The 12,009-nt window shown below is 46.1% G+C and overlaps 1 protein-coding gene across 3 annotated transcripts in view; it reads left to right on the forward strand.

Moving 5' to 3' along the window:
• Nucleotides 1–1,675: 1,675 nt before the first annotated feature.
• Nucleotides 1,676–12,009, forward strand: part of MAP3K5 (mitogen-activated protein kinase kinase kinase 5) — a 221,842-nt gene continuing 211,508 nt past the window's right edge. Inside the window, exon 1 of one of the 3 annotated variants that reach the window (XM_007190926.3) lies at nucleotides 1,676–2,451. In XM_007190926.3, coding sequence (XP_007190988.2) covers nucleotides 2,028–2,451 — 424 coding nt within the window. In that variant the 5' untranslated portion in view covers nucleotides 1,676–2,027. The remainder of the gene's footprint in view (nucleotides 2,452–12,009) is intronic. The other 2 variants (XM_028168712.2, XM_007190925.3) reach the window with 2 other exon arrangements.

A 12,009-nucleotide genomic window follows, 5' to 3' on the forward strand; every position in this document is an offset into this window, starting at 1 on the left:
ACAGAAGTTTGGAGGTTTGACAAGTTGTTGGAAATATTAAAAGATACACATCTATTAGTAGTCCATCAACATTTTGTTTCCTTATGATCACGGATTCACTAAATATTTACTTTCCTAATGATATCAAGTTCAAAAGCAGATGTGGATCACATAGAATCCAGTTTCCTTACTAGAAATTTACTTCTATCGTTTTACAAATCTTTAGAAAAAGCTAACGTCACTTTGCTTCATTAAGGATACAATTGTGCAGATACAATTGTTCAGCTGCTAGGTGTTTTCCCCCATTACTATTTTCTTCCTTCTTTTCACTGTTTACTACTCAACTGTTTTATCCTTCCTTTTCCCCCTAGCTTGCATATAATTTGCAATATTCTTCAACCTTTTTCATAGAACTCATTCATCTCGGTTCCTGGAGATGGGAAGCCCAAACCTGTTACTTTATTTCACTGCAGCTTTCACTGGTTTTCCTGAAGTTATAGCATTTTGGAGTTCTCTGAGAATTTACACATCTGTTTTTGCTTCCCAAATAAGTAGATACTTTTCGATTGCTCTTAAGCAATTCAGGCATTCCCCCCCCCGCCCCGCCCTCCCGTGGTGCAATTTAAAAAAATAGCAGTAATCACTTAATTTCCCTCTTTCATCTGGCGGATGATGAGTTGCCAAGTCCAGAATAGAACCGGTTTTCTATCTGAAGTAAGTATGCGCGGTGTTGGGGGAAATTTTAAGAACCCAAATGGGAACGCTATACCGTTCAGCACTTGGAGCTAATCAATTATTCATGATAGCAGAGCTATTGAAAATTTGAAAATGAAAAGTACCAGGGGCAGACACGATACATTTAGCCTGCCACTTGCGGAGAGTCACTGTCACCAATAAACCACCCTCCAGTTCAGGCCGGCTGCAGGACTGTAGTTGAAGTCTTCCCGCCTCGCGCAATGCTGGCCTCCAGATGCTGCCCTAGTCCTGCCGGCGCCGCACGCGCGACCGGAGCGCGCTGCCGAGCGAGGCCGGCTGGGGCCGGAGGGGGGCGCCCTGGCCAAGGGGAACGCTGCAAATGCCTCCTGCGCTGGCTCAGAAGACCCGAGTATTCGCAAGAGAGACTTTTTTTGCGCCATCCTGTCGTCGCGTGCGCTCCGGGCTTTTGCCTACTCCAGGTCTTCTTGGGTGGGGGGCCCGGTGGGTGACGGTGCAGAACCTTGTCCCCGCGCGGCGCTCGGGGCTGGATTGAGGTCCGGGAGCCGCGGCGCATTCGGTTTAGTCCGGACTCGAGCTTCCCAGCAGCGCCCTCCCCCGGGGCGGGCCCTGACTCTCGGTGCCGCGACGAGTGGGCGGCCAAGAAGCCGGTGGCCGACTGGGCGAGTGGCTGCAAGGAGCGGTGAGACTGGAGCGGCCAGGCTGGTGCCAGGACGAAGCGGCCGCGGCGATCGGAAGAGAAACGAGGCCGGGGAAGGAGGAGGAAACAGAGCAGATGAAGGGGAGCCGCCGCCGAGGAAGGAGGCGGATCCTTTCGGCGGCCGCTGCAGCTGTTCCGGGACGCGGTCCAGGGAGTCTGCACGCCTGTGAGGTGCTGGCCAGGTAGCTCCCCACCCAGAGGGCGCCCTCCCCAGCCCCTCCCAGAGCGCCCGGCACGGAAGGAGCCAGGACCGCGCTCGGGTGGCCAGGGCGCACCGCACCCCGAGAGGGGCGCCCTTGAGCCGCGCCGCGGCGCAGGTTCGCTAGCCGACTTGTCCGCCCGCCAAGAAAAGGAAGCGCTGTCCCTTCCCGCTCAACCCGGTTCCCCACCCCTTGTACTCTACACCCTGCAGCGGGCGAGCGGCGCGGCCACGGAGGCGCCGAGGAGGGGCGAGCCGCCGCCGGGCAGCGGCGTCCCTTCGGGGGAGAGGGCGCCGGAGAGGAGGCGGCGGCGCGGCGCGACGCGGGATGGCAGCTGCTTAGCCCGGCGCGCGCGGAGCAGCCCCGAGCTGTGGCTGGCCAGACGGTGCGGCTGGGCGGGGGACGCCGCCGCCACTGCAGCGCGGCCGGGAGAGATGAGCGCGGAGGCGGGCGAGGGCATCACTTTCTCCGTGCCACCCTTGGCCGAGGGCGGCAGCTACCGGAGGGGAGGAGCGGCGGCGGCCGCCGAGGGCGAGGAGAACCAGCTGCCGCCGCCGCCACCGGGCAGCTTCTGGAACGTGGAGAGTGCCGCCGCCCCTGGTGCTGGGGGTCCCAGTGCCACCACCGGGAGCAGCGCCACCCGGTGCCGGGGCAACTCTGGTGGCGGAGGAGGCCGACGGACCACGGTGGCATATGTCATCAACGAAGCGAGCCAGGGGCAGCTGGTGGTGGCCGAGAGCGAGGCCCTGCAGTGCCTGCGGCAGGCGTGCGAGACGGTGGGCGCCACCCTGGAGACCCTGCATTTCGGGAAACTGGACTTTGGGGAAACTGCGGTGCTGGACCGTTTTTACAATGCAGGTGCGTGTGCAACCCCTTCCCCATCCTCCGCGGTCAGGGTTCACTTTTTCACAGGCCGCCGCAGGGGGAAAAATGTTTTTTGTTTTCTTTCCTGGGCAGGAAAAAATAATTTCTGGGCAGCGATCGTGCTTCCTACTTATTTACTTCTCGCCCCATCTTAGAGGCAGCGAGCCGCGCTGCGTGACTGCTCCGGGCGGCCTCTCGCAGCTCTGGGGAGAGTGTATTTGTGCGAGAGTCTGACTGCCCAGCCACCGGGAGCCCTGGGGTGCGTGTGGTCTTCGAGAACTTCTGATCTCGTGCATTGCAAGATATTTGCCCCAATCAGCCTTTCTACATTTAGTGTTTTGGTTTCTGTTCTGTTAGGTTTGGCCTACATTTTCCTTCTATATAAACCTGTGCCTGTTTTAGATGATGTCCTCATTTTTTCTGTGTACTTTTGAGAGTACAGAAATCATGACTTCTGCCACTCAGCCAGCTGCAGGCAGAGTGGATGTGTATGAATTTGCATGTTATGTCATGATCTTCCCAGCTCCCTTTACCTTAAGTTTAGTGGTTTGATTTCCCATCTCTTACCAATTTGAAGTTTTAAGTAATTACTTCCAAAAGCAACTTTGTAATTTACACTAAACTTGTATGATATCTTTGTTAGGATTTTGGTGAAAGAACCAAGGCCTGTTTTTTATTACTCCATATGCCCTGATGGGCTGGAAAGTATATAATTTTAACATTGTTTAAAACACTGATATGCTATTTTAATAACTAAGATTAGATTGGTCATTAAAGTGTGCCCATTAAAGTGGTTGCTAGAATAATTCATGAAAAAAAAATCTTTTCAACCTATTACAGATTTCAGAGTGTCATTGCAATTCAAGTGACTGCAGCAATTCGCTATCTGTTAGCATGTGTTAGAGATGAAAGCATGTTATCGAAATTAACCTTTAGCACCCTGTACAACCAATGTTGAGGATATATACGTATTTTTTTTTTTTATAAGTGGGGGCATAAGTGGTTTCAAGCAATAAGGTTCTTGCATTTGTGATCACGTAGAAGGTTTTATAATCCAGTCTTGTTTCCAGTTCTAATTCTCTTCAGTCTCTTCAAAACACCTGAAGTAGGCTTGTGTCAGTCTTGGAATTCAGCCAAAGCTGAATATTTTAAGAACAAGAAGAACTTCATGTTAAGGAAGCCAGACTAAATAAACTAGGACTTTGGTTCGGGTATATTTTACAGTCTTGGTCTTCATAACTGGACATGAGTATAATATATTTTAGCTTGGTTCTTTGTGTGGCTTGCTTTTCTAAACAAGAAACATAACTTTTCTAAAAATTACAGCACTTTTATTTTTGGATTATAATTTGGAAGAAGTTTCAAAGAACTGAAAGGTATGTGAGGAAAACACCCAGTGAAATAATAAGCCTGTTTTTATTGCATTGATAGATTGGGTATTTTTTATAAAAGTAATCTTAAATTCTACGCTAATTTGAAAGAGTTTCCTAACAAGGCTCACATACTGTTTATTCTCCAAATACTGTCTCTGGGAAAGGGAGAGAGAAAGATTAGAAGGGACCACACATTTGAAATGTATCTCGTTTAATCCTCCAAACAAGCCTGTGAAGGAAGTGCTTAGCAACCTTCTTAGATGAGAAAACCAAGGGGTCCATCACTGGCCCAAGGTCATAGGTAACAACTGGTTAATGGAGGATTTCACTTTGGGTGCCTGATTCTAAAAAGTCTCGCTTCGCCCTGGCTACCTCCATTTAGCTGGGCTGATTTACTCTCAGAATCAAGAGAGGGGAGCATCAAACTCATGTGACAGAGAGCTGGCAGGGACCTTATGAGCCATCTGGGTGCCATGTGGAATAGTGGGGAGGAGGACACGCTCTAGGAAAACCAGTGTTTCTGGGCCAGCTCTGTCCCATCCCACTGCTTTGTTCAACCTGGGCAGGCCCCAGTTTCACCCCTGCCTGTGACATGATCTCTGAGCTCTCTCATTCAGCATGAAGATGTTGAAGATGTGACCGAATAAGGATGGTATCAGTTTTGTCCAAACCCTTTGTTTTTCTAAACTGAGGGCGGCCAAGTTAGATAGTAGTAGAACTTGACTTCTGATTTCTAAAAGAGCGCTTGCTCGTCCTCTACCAGGGTTCAGCAGATTTTTCTGTAAAGGGCCAGATGGTATAAACATTTTAGACTTTGCAGGAGGTGTCTCTCACAACTCCTCAACTCTGCAGGTCTTACTCAAGAGGAGCCATAAAGAGGACCTAAACAAATCATCGTGGCTGTATTCCAGTAAAACTTTGTTAATGGACACTGAAATTTAAATTTCATGTAATTCACAAAGTATTATTCTTTTTTGATGTTTCTCCCCCAACCATTGAAAATGGAAAAACCAATCTTAGCTAGCAGGTCTTACAAACACAGGCCTGGCAAGGTTTTGGCCCCATGCTGACCACTGCTCTGCATCCACTACCTCCACTCGAAAGTTGAACCATTAGGATATAGTGGGAAGAACATCAGCCCTCAAGTTCCATCTGAGTTTTCATCCTGGCTCTGCTCTGAACCACATAATTGTGAGTGAGGCCCTTTGTCTCCTTCAGCGGCCTATAAAGTTGACCAAGGATGGAAGTAGAGGGGGAAATTGAAGTAAATTTCTAAGATTCCCTCATGTAATCCTGTGAGTTTGAAAAGGGAAGGCAGCAGGGTGTGCGGGGACAGAGCATCGGAACAAGAGTTTCAAGATCTGGATCTGGTCCTGGTTCTTCTCTCATCTGGAGCAAGTAATTTAAAATCTCAGAGAAGGGTTGTAATAATTGGGTTCTAAGATTCCTTCCAGCCCTCAAATTCTGTACTTTAAAATTATGACAGTATTGATTAAAAAATGAATCACTTCAGTCCACAGAGATGAATGAACTGCTTGTATTAATATGTATCACATTGCCACCTCCAGGAGCTCAGGGTCCATGAGAAGCGCAGATTCAAGTCCTGGTTGTGAGGGTCTATGCGGAATGCCTTGGGCTTCCAGGAAATAGCCTCTAGAATCAAACTGGGGAGTGGGGTTCAGAGGTGACCCCAATCTGCAATAGAATGGTAAGCAAGAGGGACTTAACAAGGGCCTCAACATTTAAAAAGGAATGTTGGTGTTCGAGCAGCTCAGCTTAATAGAATGAATAAGAACTTAAAGCTTCGTTACATTTTTAGAAGCCTCCGCTATCTTTGTGTACTGATATCTTTCTAAAGGATAGATTGTAGTTAAAGGTTTTCACTGATTTTCCCTATTTGATTATCGTTTAACTGTAATCGAGTTTGTTCTTTGACTACACTTGTCATTCTCTCTTTCATTCCCGTTCTGAGAGGAAACTAATGTTCTATCAAAGATTTTATGAAAATTCATTATACTTACGTATACAATACTGTCACTCAGAGATGGCAGTTGCCAAGCTAACAACACCCCTTCCCAGCCCCCTGCATTGTAGGCAGTAAATTTCTATAAAAGCTAAGAGATGTCAGTGATACAGATGTTAGTGATACAGATGTTAGTGATGCAGAACTATTCCATTCAGCTAGACAGACCCCAACTGGCAGGGTCTCCACATTTTTTAAAAAATGAACATTAGTTTTGTGAAGTATGGCTGGTATAGGCTTTATTATTCCCCTACTTTGCTTATGGAAAAAGCGAACCATAAAGAAGTTATATTCGTTCATTCAGGCTAAATGATTCAAGGTTGCTGCTTAGATCCAGGAGCACACTTTTTCTTAGAAATAGTATTATAGATGGTGGTTAAATTTGGGACTAGACTATAAGAAGCCTTGTTAACTCAGTGTACTTGAAGTGTGAAACGCATTTATCTGTTTAAACATTCAGGAAATTATGTTCCTGCCAACCTAAAACTGGGACTTTTTAAAAAAGTTAATTTATTTTTGGTTGCGTTGGGTCTTCGTTGCTGCGTGTGGGCTCTCTCTGGTTGCGGTGAGCGGGGGCTACTCTTTGTTGTGCTGCGCGGGCTTCTCATTGCAGTGGCTTCTCTTGTTGCGGAGCACAGGCTCTAGGCACGCGGGCTTCAGTAGTTGTGGCACGAGGGTGCAGTAGTTGTGGCTCGTGGGCTCTAGAGCTCAGGCTCAGTAGTTGTGGTGCACGGGCTTAGTTGCTCCGCGGCATGTGGGATCTTCCCGGACCAGGGCTCGAACCCGTGTCCCCTGCATTGGCAGGCGGATTCTTAACCACTGCGCCACCAGGGAAGTCCTAAAACTGGGACTTTGAATACATCTTTCCCTGTGTTAGAATCAGGAACTTTCACGTTCATATAGCTTCTGGTAGCATCCTGGCTGGATGTAGGAACATCACTTTGGATTGGTGGTGTTGAGAAGAGGGGCTCTGGTGAGGCAGAGGACAAAGGAAGGATTGGGTGGCTTTAGGGAGAGGAGGGAGGCTGGGCCGGGACGGAGGAGGAAGGATGCTCAGCGAAGGAGGAAGCGATACCGGCAGGGGATCCATAAACACTTTCACCTTCGTCCCCTCCAAACCTATTTATGGGGCTTGACTTCCAGCTGATGTAAGACCCAGGGACAGTGCTCTGCTCAAGGCCACCTCACTCCCTCTCAGGGGGCTCAGGATTGGATGGCTGCCTGCTTCCCCTTTCCCTGCCCCTAGCCGGAACATCGCCAGGCCTTTCTCTTAGGCAGGCTCTCTGTATTGCAATCTCTTACTCAGCCTTTCACCCAGTAGCAACAGTGGGTAACAGGAAGGAAACACATGGAGGCTGAAATTTTAAGAATTTAGCCTTTATATTTTCATCTCTATAGTGTTCCCGCCTTACTTGGGTTTGTGATAAAAGTCACCCATTTGGGCCATGTCACTGGACAGGCATCTGAACTTTCTGGGTTTGGTTCCGCTTGCTTCCAGCACAGCTCCTTAGGACTTCCAGTCTTATTTGATAACAAAACAAAAGCAAACATAACCTTTGTCTCCTCTCTATCTCAGACTGAGAAGTTCCTGAGAGTCTTCCAGCCCACTTCTGCATTTTCTACTTTTAAATCCAGTGAGGCTTTCATATACACTGTCTCATATACTTGGAGGGAGAAGTATACTTGGGTGGCGTCAGTATTTCCTAAATAGTGGTTCCCATGAACCGGTTTAAAAAAATTGAAGACTGACATGAGTTTGTCAACATTTTATTTTTCCAAGTAAGTGTATTATAAAGAGAGAAAAAGAAAACTTGACAACCAGCCAGCTACTGCCACGATTTCTTAAAAAGAAAACACATTTTTTATGTTGAATTAGGGAAGGCATAACCTTAGAATAAAGAATAGCTTTTTGCATACAGTAAATGTATGGAAAAATGCATTATTTATTATTATTTTTCCCATTTCACCATGATGGATGAAAACTTTATCATGCCAATTAACAGAGCAGTGTTTGAGAACCTCTAGTCTAAACCACCTTATAGCCCCTTCCTACCTCCAGTCACTGCTTCTTCACCCAAGAAACAAGCCTTAGCAAAATTATCAAAAGAGCAAACATAGGCAAACTCATAAAGAAAAATTCTAGTTTAGGAAGGGATTAAAAAAAATATCCCAGTGGAGGCCCACTCATGGTTTTTCTCTGGGCTGTTGACTTTTTGCTGGCATAGCATTGCCTGCCCGCTGTGAGCTCAGAACACTGTGCTTCCTCTTGCTTTCTTGGAGGCGAAGTTAAAATTTTCCAAAAAGAGCTTTTACTAGAAAATTGGAAAAAAGCAAAACGAAAAACAAAACTCCAAAGCACAAAAATGCATTTGTTTTTAGAGCACCCCTTTCTTTTTTTTTTTTTTATAGACTTTTTTTTTTTAAGTATTTGTTTTTTTTTAAATTTATTTATGGCTGTGTTGGGTCTTCGTTTCTGTGCGAGGGCTTTCTCTAGTTGTGGCAAGCGGGGACCACTCTTCATCGCGGTGCGCAGGCCTCTCACTATCGCGGCCTCTCCTTGCGGAGCACAGGCTCCAGACGCGCAGGCTCAGTAATTGTGGCTCACGGGCCCAGCTGCTCCGCGGCACGTGGGATCTTCCCAGACCAGGGCTCGAACCCGTGTCCCCTGCATTGGCAGGCAGACTCCCAACCACTGCGCCACCAGGGAAGCCCGAGCACCCATTTCTTATCCCAGATAGTCAACTGCAGATTGTCACCACTGGTCCTGCTTCCCAGGCTCCTGGGATCCTGGTTTCTTGCTTCAATTTGGTTGCCTTTTGTCTGCTGCATATGTTCATCAGTTGATAGTTCAAGTTGGTTCCACCTCTAGGTGAAGCCTAATTATGGGCACACACTTGGCCTTGTCTCACCAGTGGCCTTGGCTGGTGCCAGCCTTCTGGGAGTTCTCTGCTACAAGTCAGTTCCTCTCTGGTGGCTGCAGGGACTGTCCCTTGCTTCCTGTTTTGGAGGCCTGGTTAGAGGCCCGTTCAGTTCCTGTTTCTGGTTTGCAGGATAGAACTGGTTCACTGCTTCTTTGTGGAGCAGTGGGAGGTTGACAAGCACAAAGCCCAATGAATGTGCAAGTTTCCACCAACAGGCACCAACAGGTTCTGCTTTGCAAGTAGTTGCCCTAAGCGGACCCTTCAAACAGCACCCCACTCTGCCTGAGGCAAGGTGAGAGTTGAGACTATAGTAAATGAGGTGGGAGTGGGCAGTGTTGCAGGAACTACAGCTGTGTGAGTATCAGGAAGAAACCGGTAACCAGCAGCCTTGGGAAAGGTATATCTTGAAGAAAACAGCCTCACTGTCCCATAAACTGGATATAGATAAGTGGGGAAACTGGCTGTTTAAGAAAGATACCCCTTATTTTCAGGGAGCAAAATTAGATTTGCAAATTTTATTAGTGTTATAAAAGAAAAATAGGAAAGCAAAGCAAAATTATAATTTATTTTAAAACCCACTGGTGATTCTAATATGTTGACTTCTTTCATTGCTTTAATATATTGGCTTTTATCTCTGGCTGGAGATGTTGACTTAAGAAGCTCATCAAGGGCTTCCCTGGTGGTGCAGTGGTTGAGAATCCGCCTGCCAATGCAGGGGTCACGGGTTCGAGCCCTGGTCCAGGAGGATCCCACGTGCTGCAGAACAGCTGAGCCCATGCGCCACAGTTGCTGAGCCTGCGCTCTAGAGCCCATGAACCTCAACTACTGAGCCCACGTGCCGCAACTACTGAAGCCTGCGTGCCTAGGGCCCGTGCTCTGCAACAGGAGAAGCCACCGCAATGAGAAGCCTGTGCACAGCAACAAAGAGTAGCCCCCACTCGCTGCAACTAGAGAAAGCCTGCGCGCAGTAAGAAAGACCCAACGCAGCCAAAAATAAATAAATAAATAAATTTATTTTTTTAAAAAAAGAAACTCATCAAAATATGTGTCAGATTATTGGAGGAGAGAGGGTATAAGACAAAGCTGATTTTTAAAGTCTTGTCTGATTATTCCAAAAAATTTTGAAAGTGAGTACTTACATCTTATGCTTTATTTTGTAATTTTGGTTTTTTCCAAAAGAAAACATAAAAACTAAAAGATACAGAACCCAGGCTACATTGTGGCAGTTTTCTTAGGGGGACACAGAAGAGAGGAGAAAAAATTTAAATGTTAACAGCATCTACTACTGAAAATCCTAGCAGAGCGGATCTGTGTAACTTGAATGCTTCAGAAGTTGCACAAGGTAACAGTAAACATTCCATTACAAGCAAAGCATTTCTGTTACAGTAGGTAATCAACAATGGGCAAAGCAATTGCCTTTGGTATATGATTCATGCAGGAAGGAAGTTATATTTCTTTGTACAGCAAGGCTTTATAAGAGGTCATGGCCAATTATATTAGTATTTTCCAATACTTTTAGTCTCTTCTAAGAACTCTTAAGAAACAGAAACATGGAGGAGAGCTACTCTAGTGAATTATCAGTGGATGTCAGGCCATCTGACCACTGACTCCAAACCATATAAAACCAGGTATTTGCCTAAGCCAGAGAATTTGCTCTCCTTTCAAAATCTTAGTTACCCCTATTTCTTATTTAAAAATCATCCCAAAAGAATTAAGGAAACCCAGGCTATTACATGTCAAATACCTCTTTTTTTTTTTTTTTTTTTAAATTTTTATTTATTTATTTATTTATTTATGGCTGTGTTGGGTCTTCGTTTCTGTGCGAGGGCTTTCTCTAGTTGCGGCAAGCGGGGGCCACTCTTCATCGCGGTGCGCGGGCCTCTCACTATCGCAGCCTCTCCCGTTGCGGAGCACAGGCTCCAGACGCGCAGGCTCAGCAATTGTGGCTCACGGGCTTAGTCGCTCCGCGGCATGTGGGATCTTCCCAGACCAGGGCTCGAACCCGTGTCCCCTGCATTGGCAGGCAGATTCTCAACCACTGCGCCACCAGGGAAGCCCTGAAATACCTCTTGATATCACATTCAAGTTTTCTAATAAGTTCATTGTGACAAGTGTCAGCTTAGAGCCAAGGCAACCCAGGACCAGGAGTGTGATTCCTGCTGTCCAGGGGCCATGGCGGCTTTTACCTCCAGCTAGGTATTTTCCAATTTATAGTTTGGTCACACTGGGGCGTAGGTGATTTTATGTTGCTAAATCAGAATGATAATGTAAATGTATATTGTTCTATGCAATGGAGTCCTCTTTTGATTATCTTATTTGCTCCAGAAAATAAATAGATGTGGCAGTGTAGTCCTCTGTCTTTCACAGTTGAGGCAAGTCCTCCTTGGAGAAGGGTATTTGACTTGGCCAGAATAAATCAACTGGTTGAGTAGGGAGTCGAGCTCACCTCTTCTGAATCCCAAATAATCCAGGGTTTTCCCCAGTATACTACAGAGAAAACCATGAAAAAAACCAGTAAGATAATAAAATTGGTTCAAAGGATAATTTGAAGAGCAGATATTACACACACACACACACACACACGCACACAGACAATCAGGAATGCTGAAATGAATTTGCTAATAGATGCCAAACTGCTAATGTACTGTAAGGCAATTCTGTAAGTATGAATGTTGGAGTCATCTTTTCTATAAGGTGGAAATCTATTGTATCTCTACCAAACAATATTCATTTGTATCGCTGTGGACAAGTATTATTTGCGTTACTATCAGTTTTATACAACTTAACGTTTATCTCAAAAGCATTATAAAATGCTTTTATCACTAGAAAGACAGTCAAAGGTGCTTTTTTTTTTTTAAAAAGTCAGATAGTTCCCAGAGGGTGCCTTGACCAGAAACAAGTCAGAAATACACCAGTGTGTTGCTTGCAGTGTCTGCAAACCCAGCTTCATTCATATACTAGGAAATCATCATTACTAACAGGAACTTCAGTAGTCTAGATCACTCCAAACAGGTTTATTTTTTGGAGGGAAAAAATGCATATAATATTTTAGAGGGCTGGCAAATTGCTCTAAGACTCCACACACCAAATATGTTACTTTGATCTTGTAATTTAAGGCAAGTCATACCCAAATGAACACCATGTGTTACTGAGTGCCAGGTGCCGTGGCAGTCACTCTACATGCCTGATCTTATTCCATCTTTATGAGGCAGATAATGTCAGTGGATCAGTTTTA

The sequence above is a fragment of the Balaenoptera acutorostrata genome, chromosome 14 (assembly GCF_949987535.1).
Source record: "Balaenoptera acutorostrata chromosome 14, mBalAcu1.1, whole genome shotgun sequence".
NCBI lineage: Eukaryota > Metazoa > Chordata > Mammalia > Artiodactyla > Balaenopteridae > Balaenoptera > Balaenoptera acutorostrata.